General features: G+C 37.1%; 1 protein-coding gene across 19 annotated transcripts in view; it reads right to left on the bottom strand.

Annotated features, from left to right (window-relative positions):
* The window catches only part of ebf3 (EBF transcription factor 3), a 137,358-nt gene that overhangs the window by 48,173 nt on the left and 68,175 nt on the right, over positions 1–21,010 (bottom strand). For all 19 annotated transcript variants that reach the window (XM_031905717.1, XM_031905715.1, XM_031905720.1 and 16 more), the window contains exon 7: positions 5,514–5,595. In XM_031905717.1, coding sequence (XP_031761577.1) covers positions 5,514–5,595 — 82 coding nt within the window. The remainder of the gene's footprint in view (positions 1–5,513; positions 5,596–21,010) is intronic.

Here is a 21,010-nt window from a genome sequence, read left to right as displayed (position 1 = left end):
TATGGTATAGAGAATGCAGCTTTTATCTGTCAAGGAACCAGGTTAACACTGGCAAGATCAGTTGAAAAAGGTCCTTGTAACATGTAAATAAATATGTTGTTTTTGTAAATACAAGTTAAAGTGAAGCTGTCGTTAAAGAACTATTCCTTATAATGGAAACATAATGAATGAATTTCAGGCTGTTTAAATAACTAGGCATTTAAACAGTGGTAACTAGAAACTCACAAAAGAGGGGAAAATCCAGTTTACTAAATTAAAGAAATTGTTGAATTTTTTTTTTAGTTTAATGTCAATGGGTTCCTCTAGTCACAGCCTAATTTACTAAAGCTGGCCCTACGAAGGCAGACATGGTAATTGCACTATTTATGTAAAGGGCCAGACTGAAAATATCCAGCATTTGTTGAGGTTGAATAAATGGATCAAAGGAAGCCCCACTCATTGTGATCTGTTGGTGATCATATAGGAATTTGTGCGTGTGGTCTTAAGCCAGTTGTTTTGAGGTGGGGTAAAAAGCAGTTTTCACCAAAATACAGAGCAATTTCAGGCTAATTAGGTCCTAACTGACCAGGGGGCCACCTTAAAAGATTACATGTCAAAGAGCCTATAACTTAAGGTGGCCAACAGAGTGGATCTTCTCCAGATATGCCCACCTTCAGCGGGTATAAGTGCCGTTGGTTTGGGGACCGATGGGGTCCCCGATCTGATGGAAAAATCAAACCTGTCCAATCGAAATCTGCCCGATTCCAGATGTTGGTCAGTGAGGCCTATTGTTGGTGCCCATTCATGGGCAGATAAACTGCCAATTCCGTCTAAAGGACCAATAATCAGCAGCTAAAATTGTCTCGTGTCTGGCCACCTTAACTCAAACCTAGTGATGAGTGAATTTTTTTCACCAGGCATGGATTTGTAGCAAAAATTGTTGCCCATTAACTTCAATGCATTTTGCAATTTTTTCACCTTTTCGCAGATTTTTCAGCAGTTTTGCTAATTTTCCAACAAACCAAAACAGGACAGATTCGCTTATACCTACTCAAATCAGAATACTCCAGAAATGTCAGAATCTTACTCAATTTTGCACCATAACCATAAGATGCATTTGCTTCTATATGCAAGATACTTTCCATTGACCCCAAAGGTAAAGCCCAAAGGTACATCCACTGTTGTTTTAAGTTACTGATGTACAATTACTTTGGCCATTCTATATATACATAGACTTTGCATTTGTATTCTGCTGCAATAAATCAAAAACTTTTTTTTTTCAGATGATGACTAATGATGAGGTCAATAAACATCCATAAATATGCTATACAGGTTTGGGACCTGTTATCCAGAATGCTCGGGACCTGGGGTTTTCTGGATAAGGGATCTTTCTATAATTTGGATCTCCATACCATAAGTCTTTAAATATTGAATAAACCCAATAGGGCTGTTCTGCCCCCAATAAGGGGTAATTATATCTTAGTTGGGATCAAGTACAGGTACTGTTTTATTATTACAGAGAAAAAGGGAATCATTTAACCATTAAATAAACCCAATAGGGCTGTTCTGCCCCCAATAAGGGGTAATTATATCTTAGTTGGGATCAAGTACAGGTACTGTTTTATTATTACAGAGAAAAGGGAATCATTTAACCATTAAATAAACCCAATAGGGCTGTTCTGCCCCCAATAAGGGGTAATTATATCTTAGTTGGGATCAAGTACAGGTACTGTTTTATTATTACAGAGAAAAGGGAATCATTTAACCATGAAATAAACCCAATAGGGCTGTTCTGCCCCAATAAGGGGTAATTATATCTTAGTTGGGATCAAGTACAGGTACTGTTTTATTATTACAGAGAAAAGGGAATTATTTAACCATTAAATAAACCCAATATGGCTGTTCTGCCCCCAATAAGGGGTAATTATATCTTAGTTGGGATCAAGTACAGGTACTGTTTTATTATTACAGAGAAAAGGGAATCATTTAACCATGAAATAAACCCAATAGGGCTGTTCTGCCCCCAATAAGGGGTAATTATATCTTAGTTGGGATCAAGTACAGGTACTGTTTTATTATTACAGAGAAAAGGGAATCATTTAACCATGAAATAAACCCAATAGGGCTGTTCTGCCCCCAATAAGGGGTAATTATATCTTAGTTGGGATCAAGTACAGGTTCTGTTTTATTATTACAGAGAAAAAGGAAATCATTTTTAAAAATTAGAATTATTTGCTTATAATGGAGTCTATGGGAGACGGCCTTTCCGTAATTCGGAACTTTCTGGATAATGGGTTCCCGGACAAGGGATCCTATACCTGTACTGTCTCTTGTCTCTAGTGATTTAGATACAGAATGAAACAGACACTCAATTTTGGTTCTCTACACTGTATGAAAAAAGGCAGGAAGAAAACATGACTGTCTTTACTGTGTCGATTTATATATAGGTCAGTTACCAAGGGAAAATAACACACTTCACCCCCACCCAAAATTTTTTTTAAAAAAATTCATTTCTACATTAACCCTCTCCTGTCTACTGTCTGCACCAAGTTTAAAGTCCAGCATCGTCCTGATCATTTGAATTCTATCACAGATATTTCAAGGGCTAGATCCTTTCGCTGTGAAGATGTGAAGAAGTGCTTTTGCTAAATAGCAGTTCCACTGCTGACCACAGAATAATGACTGATGCCTCCTTCAGCCATCAGTAAGACAAAGAGGACATTTTTAGTCATTCCAGGTATGACCTTCTGCACTCTTCCCATGGATCAATATTACCAGTGGCACTTGAAGCTGAGATCCATGAGAAATGAAAGCTTGTGCAGAGTGTTTTAGGATAGAGGACTAAGGTGAAAGCTGATATAAAAAAATATATAAACATAAATGCCATTTACTTCTGAAAATATTGGATTTAGAACTAAAATAACATTTGGCTATAATCGTTTAAAATGGGATCACTGCAGCAAGCATTTGTAGGAGAGAGAAAACGACTTGATGAGAGATCTTATAACCTGATCCTAAATGCTGCCCTTCTTAAGACTGTTGTGCAATCAGGTAATGAAGTGTAGTGTTGAAAAGGTAGCTGTATACTCTTTCTTTCTGCTTGCTTGACTGGTTTTACTTCCTGTCAACTGACTTGTAGTTCCACCGATGAAAATCTGCCATCTATTACTGTTTTATGGTAATGCTTCGCCCTTTGAGATCAGGGTTCCTGCACAGATCAACCAACAGTTTGCTATTTATGGAACATAGGAGCATATTGTGTACCATTGTGCTAAAGGCATCGTGTAGGGCGAGTTAGCAAAGTGCAGCAGATAAAGAACAATAAACACAATACATGTTCAAGAGGAAAAAAAAATGATTAGGAAAATAAAATGGTAAATAAAACAAATTGAGCTTCCGTTTGGAGCAAAAGGTTAGGGCAAGTGGTAACTTACAGTAAAGGAAACTGTTATTTTTATTTTATTTATATATAAAGAACTTAACCAGGAAAAGGTACTTTGAGATTCCTAGAATAACATTTGGCAGTACAGACTGACTCTTCACTAATTTTTTTCCACCAGGTGTTATTTTATATTCTGGATATGATGAAATGCCGTTGTATATTTGTTTTATCTGGGCATATAATGTTGTAAGGTACTCTGGTCTCGTGTTTGATTTATACTTGAATTTAAACACCTTCTTATCTTATTTTTTGCACTAAGCTAATTAATTACAGTAAGGTTTCTTATGGCTACAGTACTGTAATCAACAGAAAGCTCAGGCTCTTCATTGAGTTGTATATTGACCTTCAGTTTCCTGGGATGACAATCAACAAATCTTTGTGATGTCACACAGTCTGCTGTTCTTTTAAACAAAGGGAAGTGCAACAAGTCAAGTGATAGATAGATAAATAGATAGATAGAAAGAAAGAAAGAAAGAAAGTTAGGTAGATAGGTAGATAGGTAGATGATAGATAGATAGATAGAGATAGAAAAAAGATAGTTTAGATAGATAGATAGATAGATAGATAGATAGATAAATGATAGATGATAGATAGATAGATAGATAGATAGATGAACGAAAGAAAGAAAGAAAGATAGTTAGATAGATAGATAGATGATAGATAGATGATAGAAAGAAAGAAAGAAAGAAAGAAAGAAAGAAAGTAAGTTAGGTAGATAGGTAGATGATAGATAGATAGATAGATAGATAGATAGATGATAGATAGATAGATAGAAAGAAAGAAAGAAAGAAAGAAAGAAAGTAAGTTAGGTAGATAGGTAGATGATAGATAGATAGATAGATAGATAGATGATAGATAGATAGATAGATAGAAAGAAAGAAAGAAAGTTAGGTAGATGATAGATAGATAGATAGATAGATAGATGATAGATAGAAAGATAGAAAGAAAGAAAGTTAGGTAGATAGGTAGATGATAGATAGATAGATGATAGATATATAGATAGATAGATAGATAGATAAATAGATAGATAGAAAGAAAGAAAGTTAGGTAGATAGGTAGATGATAGATAGATGATAGGTATTTTTTAAGAAATATTACTATAATATTATCAAATATTATGCAGGGTTTCCAGTTGTAAATACAGCCACATATTATTGAAAAATGTTTTGCATGTATGATATATCATTTTAATAAAAAGTTGGCCTCTAGTTTTTGTTTTTTGGGTACACAGTACTGTGAAACCTTAACTAACCTATCAGTTTTGTTTGCTGTGACTTGCATTCACTTAAAGGGCCAGATTCAGTTCTAATGAGAAAAACTAATCTTGAGGTTTATCTCATGACAACTCAATAGGAGTCTATAGGAAAAATTTGGAAATTCATTTAGAGATACCTTTCCTCATTGGCCCAAAATCGTGTTGAAATTTGAAATTCATTCGAGAAATATTCATAATAGAAGAGCTACTGCGGATCTCTTTTCCCCCTCTCCCATCGTGGTGCTTCTCTTTGGCAAGATTTTTTTCCCTTTTGTCAATGTTCAATTGCTAGAGAGGTTTTAAGTACCGCTAATTCAGAAATAAAAAGGTAACACTCACCAGTGATCTAAACTGTTCTAAATAGCCGGAGTGGGCGCATTGTTTACAGCTCTACCCCCCGCCGTTATACTTTTCATAGCCGGTACAAAACGCACTTCAAAAACACAAAGACTTATTTGCCCACAAGAAATCAAGCACAAAATGAATTCATCCTTAGAATTTGGGGGGGAAAATTTAATTTTCTTTTTAAATGCCGATGAGAAGAAAAATGTAAGACTTCTTTATGTAGGAATTCTGCGAAGTTTAGTTTAGTTCTTATACATCTGTGCGAAATTGTCTAATTCTAGAGCAAGACTATCAGTCATAGTCTTCCCATTCTAAACCCTTGCTCCAGGGGAGCTATCATTTTATTGAGGAGAATCAATTATGATTCTTAATAAAATAAATGATTATGTAAAATTATTGTTATTAAATTAGCTGTTATTATAAACGTATGGTCACAAACCCCGTTATATTGGTTTATCGGCAATGTGCAAGGCAGCATTACATATAGTATACCTGAAATCTTCGCATATCCCTTGGGTTCCCTGCATTTTTCAGGCAGTTCTGATTGCATTTGAGGAAAAACTTCAGGAAGAATCTGCAAAAGGAGAGAAAAATTCATCACTTGTGGAAGCCATATAGAGAAATGGGCAGCAGCTTACCAAGTAATTCAATTTATAGGTTCCCAGTCCCAAATGGGCAAACAAAATTCACCAGCACTGATTTTTGTGGTGCCAATCAAAATGCCACTACCAGCAGAATATAATTTCACATTCATCAACAGCAAATGATTAAGCATTAACAATGAGAGCCAACTAACAATGCTTCCCATCAAAGGGAATTGGAATCTGTCCTACAAATGTCAATGGAGTTTTCATGAATTTGGAAAACATTTGAAAGTTTATGGCCAGGCTACCTTTCCCCTCAAATCTGCTTAATGTTGGACATTTGAAACCCCCTTTTCCTATAGTTTTATAGTACAGGTATGGGACCTGTTATCCAGAATGCTCAAGACCTGGGATTTTCCGGATAAGGGATCTTTCCATAATTTGGATCTCCTGCCTTAAGTCTGCTAAAAAAATAATAGGATTGTTTTGCTACCAATAAGGATTCATTATATCTTGGGATCAAGTACAGGTACTGTTTTATTATTACAGAGAAAAGGGAATCATTTAACCATTAAATAAACCCAATAGAGCTGTTCTGCCCCCAATAAGGGGTAATTATATCTTAGTTGGGATCAAGTACAGGTTCTGTTTTATTATTACAGAGAAAAAAAAAGTGAATTATTTTTAAAATAATACTCCTACATAATGGAGTCTATGGGAGGCAGGCTTTCCGTAATTCGGAACTTTCTGGATTATGTGTTTCTGGATAAGAGATCCCATACCTGTATCTAAAACCAGATATATATATGGATATGTATAATTACCCCAGTAAAACACAGTAAGCTACGAAAACAAGGAGTTTATGAGTAAATCAGTGACAAATCAGTTAGACGTTTGGGTATGGGACCTGTTATCCAGAATGCTTGGGACCTGGGGTTTTCCAGAAAAGAAGTCTTTCTGTACTTTTGATCTTTGTACCTTAAGTCTACTAAAAAATATTTTAAACATAAAGTAAAATGAATATTATTGTCTTGCCTCCAATAAGGATTAATTATATCTTAGTTGGGATCAAGTACAAGGTACTGTTTCTATGTCTATAGGAGATGTCCTTTCGTAATCTGGAATTTCTGGATAATGGGTTTCCAAATAATAGATCCCATACCTTTACATCATTTATTACAAAGTTTTATTTACCATTTATTTTCCCATAAACAATAGTATGGAAGGATAACTTGTGTGCAAGTATATATATATATATATAACATACAGCAATATTAAAGCAGATTGCACTATTGGGTGCAGGCAATGCCACAGCTGAGGCAAGCAGTATGGCAACATGCACATCTATAAACACAGAAGGAGTAGTTTTTTTGCATGTACTAAGCAATACTCTCATACTGTATTTCCTGTTTAATGTCAAAACATTAAATAAATATTACAGCGCTGAGTGAAACTTATCCAAGGAAAATAACGCTTAGGAAATGAAACCAAGGCCAATAACTATAGAAAAATATACCATAATCTTTCACCTGCGGTTTTATTACTAAACAGACCCAAGTTTCCTTAAAAGTCGACTGTTTCTAGAAAACTATTCTGTTCTGCTTGTTTTCTATTTTAGAACATTATCCTTTGCAACTGTTCTTCTTTACTTTTATTTTACAGTTATAATCATAGATGATTATGATTGATTATTTATAAGGGTTTAAGCATTTTCATATGCTTAAAAATCTTTATTGCCTGTACAGCTTAGACAGCTTATTCAATAAAACTTAGATTGTAAGCTCTACAGGGCAGGGACCGCTTTCCTACTGTGTCTCATACCACAAGGCACTTACTCCCTGTGCATTTATACTTATTTATTGTATTTATTATAACACGTGTCCTCCCTCTGTATATTGTAAGATTGTACAGCGCTGCGTACCCTTGTGGTGCTTTATAAATACATACATACAATAGAACATTTTGCTTCATTGTTATATGGGGCTACTGATAGGTATGAAGCAAATGAAAAATATTTATGATATATACATATAACACATGCCTAGTTAGGTAACAATAGTGACAATGTTTGGCCTGAATTGGTAGACCATAGAGACCAATATGGATGGTTGCTTTCATTTTTTTAACTTTAGTAACTTGACTTGTGATAGCCAACAAAATCTGACCAATCAAATTGTTTTTTCAGCAGCAGGCTTCCCAGTGTAGGCACATGTAGAGTAATCAATGGTTATTGTGACAGATGCATTGTGCTAATGACAAAGCCACCTGTTCTCTGACAATGACATCTCTAAAACATGCACTGTTGGGGGTTTGGATGACAGACAATTGGTAACACTGATCTCTGTCTAGAACTCTCTAAAGCCAGCTGTTTTTAAAAACATTCCCACCGGTAGAAGGAACACCTTTAGGGTTAGGTCAGTAGATGGTTTAGGCCTGTGAGTTTCTGTATTTTCCTAGTACTGCAATATATACACATTGTAAATTCTACAGAGTTTACAGATCAAAAATCTATTACCCAAAAAATGGAGGTACACATGAAAAAGTCCGGCGTATGTGGTCAGTACATGGTTGGTCATCACAGAACCCTATGTAACTAAGCTGTGATGACAGTGTGACTATGACCAGTAAATGGGGTCACACTGGAAGTCCAATCAGGAAGAAAGATAGACTTTGTGTGAAGACACACGGAGCTACTTAGTAGCAGCTACTAGTATGCTATACATTTAAACCCATTTCTGGGAGATGCTGTGTTTCTAAAGTTACTACAGGATATTGATAGCTTTGTCACTTGTAGTAACCTATGCTACCGCTACTCATCCAGGCTGCAGGAGAGCAGCACCAATAGGGATCATTTGCACTTTAGGTAGTAGAGAACAACTGATTTAGGAAAACAAAACCAACTTAACTCTCCTTTTAATAATAGGGAATCTCCTATTCCTCTATGAGCAAATATTCATTTCACAAACTGTACTCAGATTTTCACTATGTGGAACATATTGTATTCTCTGTAGAACATCTTGAAACCCATTATTCACATAGCTCTCAGGCCTCAGTTTAAGAATATGAGCAGTCTCCCCAGATGCAGTGTTTGCAAATGAAACGCCTGCCCTTTAACACCACTCACCTTTCTTCCCTCCCCATCCATCTGAACACCCATATGCCATCAACACTCATTGTCACTTTATATTCCACCCACCAATTTCTCCAAACTACTTCTCTGCAATTAAACGCCGCACGTTGTGTTGTGAGGTAAATTAGGCACACCTGCGGCCAGACTCGATTTGAACCGCATCAGAAAAGGACCTAACAAGGTGAGAGAGCGCCGCAAAGTTATAGTCCTGTCAAGCAATTAGGTTTTCACTTCTGGGACATCCGCGTAGTGCAATTATTCCACACATTACAACCTGGCTAATCTTCTGAACAAATGTCATGTCTCGGAAAAGCTAGTAAAAGCAGATCACTGAAAATGTGTCTGCTCATAAGCTCTCTCCCTCTTTCTCTTTATGTGTATTCCCAGCCACGGAGGCTTTTCTTTTTCTCTGATGAAATCATTTTATTAACACCTTTTAAATGAATAAAATGAATGCATAAAAATGTAAAAGCCTTTGTATTTTCCCTAAGATTTAGATTTTCCAAAAAGCTACGGTTTTTTTTTCGTTTCCCCATCACAGTTAATCTTGTTCATTTAAGGTAAATTGAATTCAATTCGGTGTTATTAAATTAAATTATAACTACATTTACTTTTCAGATATTTTTCCTAAGTTGTAGTCGAATGTCGCACACCCATCAAATTATCATTTAATATGGCGGAATGTAAGCTGATTGGGCCCTAAATAAGTAACTAGTGAAAATTGCAGAACGCAGATGAAAAAAAATTAAGCATTCAGCCTATTATATAGTCAGTGAGTAAATTGACGCACTTAATTTTAATGATTTATATCCATATACTATAATTTTTAATAGGTCGCTAAATATTAAAATGTTGTGCTTAGCGTAGGGAAATGCCTTGGCGGCAAAATTGTATATTATTTCTCTGTAAAGGCTATAAGAAAACTCAAAAGCCGTTCCCGCTGCTGAATTTTCCATTTACCCTTATAATTAAACATGGGCCCAGTTGTATGTTTCCCTGTCTATGCTCTGGCTACCTCCTTGTAGGATCATTAGAAAGGGCCAAGTATCCAGAGAACAATGGAGTCTTGGCAATATCTGAAGATGTAATTAGGGAATATAGGAAAATAATGATATATTTGTCATTTGTACCATTGGATAATTTCTAACCAATTCTAATTGCTTGGTCTAGGCAGATTCTTCATAAACTTGTTCACTATGAATTATCACAAAGTTTTAAGAAAAATGTAAAAGAAAAAGAATTTACTATACAGGTATGGGAGCTATTATCCAGAATGGTCGGGACCTGGAGTTTTCCAGATAAGGGATCTTTTCGTGATTTTGAATAAACCCAATAGGCTTGTTTTGCCTCCAATAAGGATCAATTATATCTTAGTTTGGATCAAGTACAGGTACTGTTTTATTATTACAGAGAAAAGGGAATCATTTAACCATTAAATAAACCCAATAGGGCTGTTCTGCCCCCAATAAGGGGTAATTATATCTTAGTTGGGATCAAGTACAGGTACTGTTTTATTATTACAGAGAAAAGGGAATCATTTAACCATTAAATAAACCCAATAGGGCTGTTCTGCCCCCAATAAGGGGTAATTATATCTTAGTTGGGATCAAGTACAGGTACTGTTTTATTATTACAGAGAAAAGGGAATCATTTAACCATTAAATAAACCCAATAGGGCTGTTCTGCCCCAATAAGGGGTAATTATATCTTAGTTGGGATCAAGTACAGGTACTGTTTTATTATTACAGAGAAAAGGGAATCATTTAACCATTAAATAAACCCAATAGGGCTGTTCTGCCCCCAATAAGGGGTAATTATATCTTAGTTGGGATCAAGTACAGGTACTGTTTTATTATTACAGAGAAAAGGGAATCATTTAACCATTAAATAAACCCAATAGGGCTGTTCTGCCCCCAATAAGGGGTAATTATATCTTAGTTGGGATCAAGTACAGGTACTGTTTTATTATTACAGAGAAAAGGGAATCATTTAACCATGAAATAAACCCAATAGGGCTGTTCTGCCCCAATAAGGGGTAATTATATCTTAGTTGGGATCAAGTACAGGTACTGTTTTATTATTACAGAGAAAAGGGAATCATTTAACCATTAAATAAACCCAATAGGGCTGTTCTGCCCCCAATAAGGGGTAATTATATCTTAGTTGGGATCAAGTACAGGTACTGTTTTATTATTACAGAGAAAAGGGAATCATTTAACCATTAAATAAACCCAATAGGGCTGTTCTGCCCCCAATAAGGGGTAATTATATCTTAGTTGGGATCAAGTACAGGTACTGTTTTATTATTACAGAGAAAAGGGAATCATTTAACCATTAAATAAACCCAATAGGGCTGTTCTGCCCCAATAAGGGGTAATTATATCTTAGTTGGGATCAAGTACAGGTACTGTTTTATTATTACAGAAAAAAGGGAATCATTTTTAAAAATTAGAATTATTTGCTTATAATGGAGTCTATGAGAGATGGCCTTTCCTAATTTGGAACTTTCTGGATAACGGGTTTCCGGATAAGGGATCCCATACCTGTATTAGTAATAGCTTCACAATTTTGTCATTAGTCTGCAATGAACTGGGTATGAATTAGCAAAAAAAAATAAATAAAAAAATATTGGATAATTGGATAATATCACAAAATATTAAATAACATTTTAGTCCAGCCTGTGCCACATAGATATCCCATAGGCAAATACATAGACCTCCAATGGCATTCCCTATTTCCTGCTAAGATAGCCTACAATGGTTTGGGAAATAGAGGGTTATTTGCAAAATGTGCTTAATACACGGTTATCCATTGAGGTATAATTCTATCGCTGCGGCATAAGACAGGAGTTGAATATTCACTCATTTCAAGTCAAATGGTAATTCCCTTCCTTTGCTCTATTACCCTTTAATTGGCTTTTTCTAAGGAAATATCTGACAACTGCTTTTTACATATCTCCTTCCCAGGCCCTGATACACAAAGGATTTAATGCTCTTGTTATGAAGGGAAAAAATCTTTCCGGTGTCAGAAAATCTTTGGCTTTAACACCAATAAACTCTTTATTACTTCTAAACATGGATTTGCTGCTTGGTTGCGAGAAGGCGATAAAAATTCTAACCTGTCATTAGTGCATTATGCGTAATTGTGTACAGTATGTTTCTAGTTGCATCTGTTGGACCATTATCAAAATGACCATTATGAACACTAATTCCCTGACCCTGTCTATATTTCCCTAAAGAGTCATAATCTTTCACAGTAGGTATCAGAGTAAATCAAGCTTGAAATATGTGCTTTATTTACTTGCTTCTCTCTGCCTCACTGGAAGAGGAAAGCTAAGAGGGGGGAAAAAAAGACATTTGAAAGTAGTTACAAATATATCTTCATATTATTTTTTTTATTCTAGCAGAACACAAGGACTTGGGAAATCTTTAATAAAGCCAGAGAGTTCACAGGAAAGGAGCAAAGGCATCTCAGTAACTATTTTATTAGTAGATATATTTGGATGTTTCATTTAACTTCTGCCGTTCTGTAGTAGCACTTTGAAATATAATAAATAAAACAGTAGACAGTGAGAACCTGAAAATGTTTATTTAAGCAAGAAAAAAATGCCCGGGATAGATAGTCACTAGTATACAGGTAGGCAATTGACGCTGGCCTACATACGCTAATAACAGTTACTGGGGCCCACAAGGGATGTAGCGAACCTCAAAAAAAAAGTTCACGAACACGTTTGCGAACTTACGCCAAAAAGCGCAAATATTTCGAAATTTGCGAACCCCATAGACTTCAATGGGAAGGCGAACTTTAAAGTCATTTCTGGCCAGAAAACTAATTTTAAAGTTGTTTAAAGGGTGCCACGACCTGGACAGTGGCATGCAGGAGGGGGATCAAGCAAAAATTTCTCTGAAAAATACTTTGTTGACACAGCGTTGCGTAAAATCGCAAAGGCAGCTGGCAGACCTAGCGGAAATATGCCGCGTTTTTTGCTATTTCGCGCTATTACCACCATGGAAACTGGATTTGCGGAAAAACGCCATGTGTGGCTTGCGCTGCGTTTTTTGGGCGAGAAAAAACACAGCGGAAAAACGCCACGCGAACCCAAATTGCGAACATACGCGGAAAGTTTGCGAACTTGCGCGTTCGCGAACACCCGATGTTCGCGCGAATTAGTTCGCCGGCGAACAGTTCGCTACATCTCTACCCACAATCTTGTCCCATGAACTTACACTTTATATCTATGCCTCTTTTTACTAATGAATTTGCTCAAACCCAAGCAAAGACCCTTGTGAGAAGTCTATGATGTCTCTGTGCGTCCTTTGTCTATTTCCCTTGGCATTTCTGCCACTTAATTGTTTTGTTTTTTTGGGTAGGTATTTTCTGTTGCCTTCTGCAATGATATTGTCTGGTTCAAATGGAATGGAGTCGTACTAGTTCCATGGTTTCCACTGCTGGTTATGATTATGTCTGGGGAATTCTTATAGGTGGATCCTTTGGCTGAGGGTTTATTCCAGCTACATCTGTACCTGAGCTACATCTTGGAAATAATTCTAAAGTACTGGGGAATGTAGGGCGTAACTTTGGAATTGACATAATATTTCTTGGCAAATCAAAGACTAGTTAAGGGCTAACTTCACCCTTCTTCATATGATGAAGCTAACTGTCAGCCCACTTCATGTAAACAGTGGAACAGTGGATAGTACTTTGTATCTACCTTTTTAAAACTGTATATCTATCTAAGCTACATTTGTTTGAGATGCCATCTGGTCTACATAGTTGTTGGGTCTTATTTTGCTTTGATGCTTTTAAATATCAGTTAAATTTAATATTGGCAACCACTTTTAAACCTTGAGGTCTGGCTTTAAACACATACGTTCTGCTAATGAAAGGTGGTTCACCTTTGGGATGACATTTTGTGGTTCTCGTATTCTTGTCTGGTTTCACTAGAATTCAGTTGTATTTAGAATTATATTTGTTATATGCCCATTGCTGTGCATACTTTGCTGAAGCTGACAGTCTAAGATCAGTTAGAAAATAATTTTAATCTATCCTAGCCATGAGGGTTTTCTTTTCACTGAGCAACTGGTACCCTCAATGAATGAATTATATGAAGCATATAATTGATATAGAAGCAGATGTTTCTGGAAACGCAGTGACAAGTTAGAACATGCTGCTTTTAAAGGCCACGAGAGGCTTAATTTTTTTTCCCCTTTGTTACAAGTGTTTGGGCAAAAATCAGTATCACAGGGAAAATGATCACTGGGAAAATTAATGGTGTTAAATTTCCAACTCAAGGGAACAGGTATGGGGACGATTTTGGTCTGATCTTAAAAATAAAATCTACTTCAAGTCAAACTCATCCAAAACAACCATCTGATTACTTTATTGTTATGATTAGTATTTCTATACTTGGAATTAAACCATAAACTTTGGAAAAGATGTGACCTGTCTCATTAATAAAATAACAATACTCGAGCAATTCCATCAGAAATGTAAGAGTAAATTTAAGGGATTATTCTTTATGCATAAAATGCGTCGGAAGGTTAATGAGACAATACGAGATTTAGGGTAGGAATCATTTGGTTAATACTTTCACCTATAGGATGTCAGCACCTCCTGCCTTGGTTCAGAAGCTCTTGGACATCCAAGTTTATTGTCTACCAAATACTATGTCTCATTCACACATTTGTCAATTTTAAATTGAATTGTGCGCAATGTGGCCTAGATATAAACAATATATAAAATATATTAACTATAAAGGTGTTTTATTTTTGACTTTTGAAATCGAGTTGTACACAAATAGAATTTTTGGCCGTCGTGGAAACAGAATATTTTGCTAAATTCATAAAAGTGCTGATACTTCCAGTTTTAGAGTCTCCTATTTCACATTTTACAATAGTGTTAGGGATTTATGGGAGCAGCTTTTTTTTTTTTATCTTAGGGTCATTTATAAGTAACCTATTTCTTCTACTTTTGGGGGTTCCATGTTGAGATTAAATCAGTATTTATATGAAGCTGTTATACACACTAACTAATAGTGTTCATTCTATTAGAAGCAAAGTCAGGTGGACATAGCCTCCATAAAGAATTTTCTATGTTGCTCCATTTCTGTGTATTTAAGCTATGAATTAGTTCATTTATATTTACTTTTATGAAGCTGATTAACCAGAGCTTCCCTGTCTGATGAAAATCATTTTAATTGTAGTGTTCGACTCCTGTGTAATATCCATTAGATTATGAGCTGTTTAAATTCTACATGGGTATTGTGTAAATTGGCCCTTTGTGAGCTGGGAAGCAATTACGACCAAACAGCTCTCTTTTAAACAGCTACAGAACTTTGTGGTGTTGTTTAGGACAATCAGAAACAAAGGAGGCTGTTTAATTGTAATTTAATGGAATATCAAGGAGTCCGTGGCATTAGATGCTGGCAACAGAGAGCAGGAGAGAAAAATTAACTGCAATTATGTTTGATTAAAGCTATCCTTCTCAATAATCAGCCATCCTGACAGGGCATAGGGCTCCAGTGGGTTTTAGGATGGCAAAGGTGTTGAGCAATATTAGGACCAATAAAGGAGATATTAGCATAGCTAATTACAGCAGTGCAGAACCTGTAAAGGGGACCTCTGTGTATTGTAATGTGTGAAATAATTGGCTAAGGCCGTTATCAATTACATAAGGAATGAATTTGGTTTGTCAGAGAAAAAGCTGATGTGATGCATTTTACTTGACACCGTTTTTTTACCCCTTGTGGGGATTTTTTTTTTCAGAACAAAGGTCTTATCAGCTTTTTATCAGGCAATGCAACTTACCAGTGGCCAAGGAGCTGACAAGAATTATCTACACAGCAAGGGTTAGGTCATTAATGTAGCTCGTCCACACTGGCTTCTCTAATACTGATGTTTCTCACCTAGTCAAGCCACTAATCATGTAATAATGATTTCTCTCTGGTCAAAAGAGAACTCAACCTTCCCTGTACAAATGTTAACTGCCTTTGTATACTTTTTTGTATAAGGAGCACAAGTAGTACTTGGTAATATACTTATATACTTATTATGTTTAAGGAACTTTTTTCAAAATAAATGGCAGTTAAGGGGAGCGCAAATGGGCTTCTATGAAAGAATTACCTTAAAACATTATAGGAATAAAGATATCTGTCAATGTTCTAAGGAATGGAAATATCTGACTGCGTTCTAAAGAGGAAGACATTCTTTCTCTAATAGAAGCACCAATTACCAGTTAGCTTTTAGTGACCTTGTACAGTGGAAACATCTAATTGGTTGACTTGGACAAATGGTCTTGGCCAATAATTGTCCAAAGTGCTGCATAACCCAGTTTATGTTTGTATGATCCCAGAAGGTGTGTTGTAAGCCAACTGGAGGGAATAAACATGGCTATAGCTTAAGCTGGCCCCATATGTGCTATACTGTATGTAATGTGCGAGTATGTATGTATATCTTTATTTATAAAGTGCTACTTATGTACGCCGCGCTGTACAGTAGAATACATTAATACAAACAGGGGGTTATTAAGATAATAATAGATAAATACAAAGTATAACAATAAATACAGATAAATACAAGATAAATACAGTTGCAATAAGTTAAACACAAGAGGATGGAGGTCCCTGCCCCGTAGAGCTTACAATCTATATGCTCTAAATATATTAAACTATATATTGTAAACTATAAGCTAAGGTTCAACTTAGGGCCCTAGAATCATAACTGATAGCTGAGAACCTTTCGAGCATCTAGATGTCCTACATAAATCTATTGAAATTAACTCTAGGATTTTTGCTATTAGTAACCAACAAATTCCAAACAGGCAGACACAGCAATGTTTTAGAATATAGCAGACAACGCAATTAGTAGCTTCATGGGTTTCAAAATGCCAGGAATTTCTCCCCATTGACTATGGCAATCACCTAAACCTGGGGATGCACTTGGTCGGCATTTAGGATCAACTCTTAAGTGCACCCCTGGGTGCGGCCAATGGCAATTGAAATGTAAGAAGAGCAACTCTTAAATATCATCCAAAAAATGTAGCCCTGTACTTGAGTTTTGTCATTTATAGCTCCAAACTTCAAAGCCTTGATATGGATATAAATCCTCATGGTGCACAAAATGTACATGGCACACAAACATGATAAAATGAACATGCTGAAGCCTTTGAAACACTTGGCGGCGATGGATGAGGGAGTGACCACTCTGCTGCTTCCAAGCAGTCTTCCCTAATTACTGGTAAGCCATTGAAAGCAGTGGCCACAGCTGTGTTGGCTGTGCGGGCCAGGCCATCAGTCGCTTTCAGTATTGATTACTGAGCAATTCTAGCCGATCTGGTTCTGGAGCTTTAGAGACAATGTGCTTCCCTCAGAAAACCTGTAATGAGCAGTTCCTATACAAGACTACATTCTGCTGACATCAGATCTCTGCACTAAGATAGTACACAGGTCAATACATATTGGATTTCCAAAATGCTAGGGTCTTAATGTCAGGCCCTCTTCTCTTTTTCCACTTCTGCCATTAGCTATTACAGGGTTCACATGCCTTAATGCCATACAGGAAAAAAAAAAAAAAAAAAAATCTGCTCCATTAGTCTGATTTATACTTCAAATATGCCATGACAAATTGCCTTAACACCAGACTTATTAAATTCTTGTACATTTCGAGTTAGAGGACTCGTATAGTCGGAACACAGGCATGACGTCATAATGCTAAGAGCAAAGTGGAATGGTATTGAATTTTATAGCAGCAACCAGATGTCCCTTGTAAGTAGTTCCTCTCTAAAGCGAAACGCGGAAAGGAAAATCTGAAAGCTCTGGGCCTCGATAAAGTAATATTTATAGAGGACCTGGAGAAACCTTCCATGTAAACACCGGTGGGGTGAATATCCATGGTGGAACGCTCAGTTCAGCGGCTACTGTCCTTTGTCACTAGGTTCCTGCTCTGCCTTAACAGAATTTGTCTCCTTGTCTCCAGTGGACTGAAGCTATTTCCCTCTACCTTTCTGTAGGAACCACACCGCATTAACAATATTTGTACTACAATCACCAAGGGACCCACTTCCCAGATACTATCACTTCTTTATCTCCTGACAAATACCTCACTATCGAACATTATTAGGTTTAAGGAATTAACCCCCTCGTGGGCCCGAGTTGTATAAGGCCGCCACACTCAACAGGCAGAACGTTAACCATTGCCTTGTTGTTTTAATTCTAGTCCTAACCGGCAGCTGCTGCCAAGGTCCATTTATAGATTCTATAATCTCGTCATTTTACGACGACACAATAGAGATCTGAAGGGGTTTAATATCTGCGCCGACCTCTCCGGGATATGACTCTGCACATAAAAAAAAAACCAGTCGAGCCGCTTGCGTCAGCCTTACGTTTATTATGTACCCAAGCTCAGGGATATATATATATATATATATTTTTTTTTTTTTAAACATGTTTTGATGTAACACATTCAGGTAGGAGCGCTGTAAAAATAAACATTTCCTACAGTTATGTTATGTCAGTCACGCTTCTCTGTTTTTGTCAGTTTTCTACTTAGTGATTTCAGCCGCCGTTCCTGATATTTCATGATAGTTCTGATAAGGTTATCTGTTTAAAAAGAAGTCAACGGCACGACACAAAAGGAAAATGGAAGTGCACTATATTTACACAAAGATTCCTTTTCAAGGTCCAATTTTTTTTTTTTTCCCCTGAATTTTTTTTTTTTTAACTCTGTACCCATTCCTCTGTTTCTAATGGGTAATGCAGCATTGACATTATTTCCCCAGCAGATCACTCGCCCTGTCAATCAGTCTGTATTTTGTCTTTCACTGTGGGCTCATTAAAACAGCTTTCTCACTCCCTCTGGACACTGCTCTATTTGCCAGCTCTGATCACGAAGCTCCTTATTTAAGAAAAATGCCAGCATCACTTGCCTCACATCAAATGCCTCCCTAGTAACTTGTTGCCAGCTCCAGGGGAGATTTTTTTACAGGCTGTGGAGAGATTAGGGGATCATTTAAAGATTGCCGCGCAACCGTAGTACTAAGCAGCTCTCTCAAGCAAAAAGAGGGGGCTGGAGATGTAGCGCGATAAAAGAGAGAACAAAAATTAATATCGCTGGGTGAGCCAAGTAACAGAGGTACTCGTCAACATTCCAGGGCTGAGAGTGCTCTAGATGAATGGACGCCAATAAAACATTGGGCCCTCATATTACTCATCTGTAATCATTTAGATTCAACAAAATGACACGCAGGTTGTTTTGCATCAATTTATAGAATTTTGTAAAATGTTTTTTTCTATTTCTATTTCCATGGTGTTGTTTTCTTCGTCTTGCTAAGCTCTCTTAGCTCACTGCTCCATATCCTCTAGTGCAGTGATCCCCAACCAGTGGCTCGCCCCAACCCCTTGGATGTTGCTCCCAGTGGCCCTTAAAGAAGCAGCTTATTTTTTTAATTTCTGGCATTAAAACCCAGTATAAAGCCAAACAGAGCCTTCGATAGGCTTCCAGTTCCCATAGGGGCTACCAAATAGCCAATTATAGCTCTTATTGGCACCCCCATGAACGTTTTCCATGCTTGTGTTGCTCCCCAACCCCTTGGATGTTGCTCCCAGTGGCCTCAAAGAAGCGGCTTATTTCTTTAATTTCTGGCATAAAAACCCAGTATAATGCCAAACAGAGCCTTCTATAGGCTTCCAGTTCCCATAGGGGCTACCAAATAGCCAATTATAGCTTTTATTGGCACCCCCATGAACATTTTCCATGCTTGTATTTAAATGTGGCTCACCGGTATAAAAGGTTGGGCATTCCTGCTCTAGAGGTTCCACCAAGAAGATTGAACCTCCTACCAGAGTGCTCTGTTATAAAAATAACTAGAATTCCAGCCATAAAGCATGACAGTACTGCTGCCAATATAATTCAATCGTTTGGCCCCAGGGCCAAATGATTGAATTAGCCTACACGCTCCCCGATATCGCCCACCCGTAGGTGGGGATATCGGGTGAAGATCTGCTCGCTTGGCGATCTCGCCATGCTCACCTCGTATGGGCACCTTAAATGTTGCCTGATGAAAGACAATGTGATTCTAAGCAACTCTCCAATGTACATTCATTAAACCTATTTCATTGTTTTAAAGTTATTTGTAAATATAATTGCTATTGAAAGTGGTACGTGTGTGTCCCTTGCTCTGACAATTGAAACAATGTAGCAGAATCCAGCTGATTAAGAGACCCGTGAAGCAGCACCCAAGGCTGCCATTGTTACACTGTTACATTGGTTTAAGCATACGAAGCTGCAGATATATAAAGACATGGTTGCATTTTTAATTAATTTTTTTTTATAATTGTTGATGTAAAAGTAGATGGTGGGTGAAATAAAAGAATCATGGGCGTGAATACGAGGACGTTATGCTACCCTTGCCTCCGACAGGTCCTCCAGCCTTTTAGATCCTGATTAAAAACTTATTAAAACATTATAAATGATTAATGCGAGCAGGGCTCTGAGTGCCAATTATAAGTTTTAATGCAGGTAATGCAGCTTAATGAGGGGGGCACATGTGTGCAGAGCTTTAACTTCATTACTCCTGCATGTCAACAAACAAGAGAAATGTGGGATCTGACCATCCATTACTTTAAACAGCACTGAGCCTTCCTTTATACCTCCCTCTGCTGATGAGCCAACAGCAATAAATTAATCCCTTCTCTTAGCTCCATACTGAGCTGAGGTGTTAACGTCGTAATAAACTATTTTGTACCACATGTGGAAAGGAGGGGAAAGAAAGGCTCGTACTATAAATTTTAAAAAAAGGAAAGTACGAGCAAATTCACAAAGTCACAAGAGAAGAGTTTCATGGTTTGTTGTGAGTGTTAGGGCATTGCTAAAGGCGCCCATACACCTTCAGATCAGCTCGCTTGGCGATGTCGCGCCAACGAGCGGATCTTCTCCCGATATCCCCCACCTACGAGTGGGCGATAACGGGAGAATTCAGGCTAATTCGATCGTTTGGCCCTGGGGCCAAAGTCGGTCCGGGGACCACATCAATCCATGTTGTGCCAGTGACTTCTCCAGTTCATGTTACTTTCTGGGAAACAAATATGTTGTGCAGGTATAGGACCCGTTATCCAGAATGCTCGGGACCAAGGGTATGCCGGATAAGGGGTCTTTCCTTAATTTAGATCTCCATACCTTAAGTCTACTAAAAAATAATAAATCATTAATAGGACTGTTCTGCCCCCAATAAGGGGTAATTATATCTTAGTTGGGATCAAGTACAGGTACTGTTTTATTATT

Source organism: Xenopus tropicalis, chromosome 7 (genome assembly GCF_000004195.4).
Source record: "Xenopus tropicalis strain Nigerian chromosome 7, UCB_Xtro_10.0, whole genome shotgun sequence".
Taxonomy (NCBI): Eukaryota; Metazoa; Chordata; class Amphibia; order Anura; family Pipidae; genus Xenopus; species Xenopus tropicalis.
This window is presented reverse-complemented; position numbering and strand designations above follow the sequence as displayed.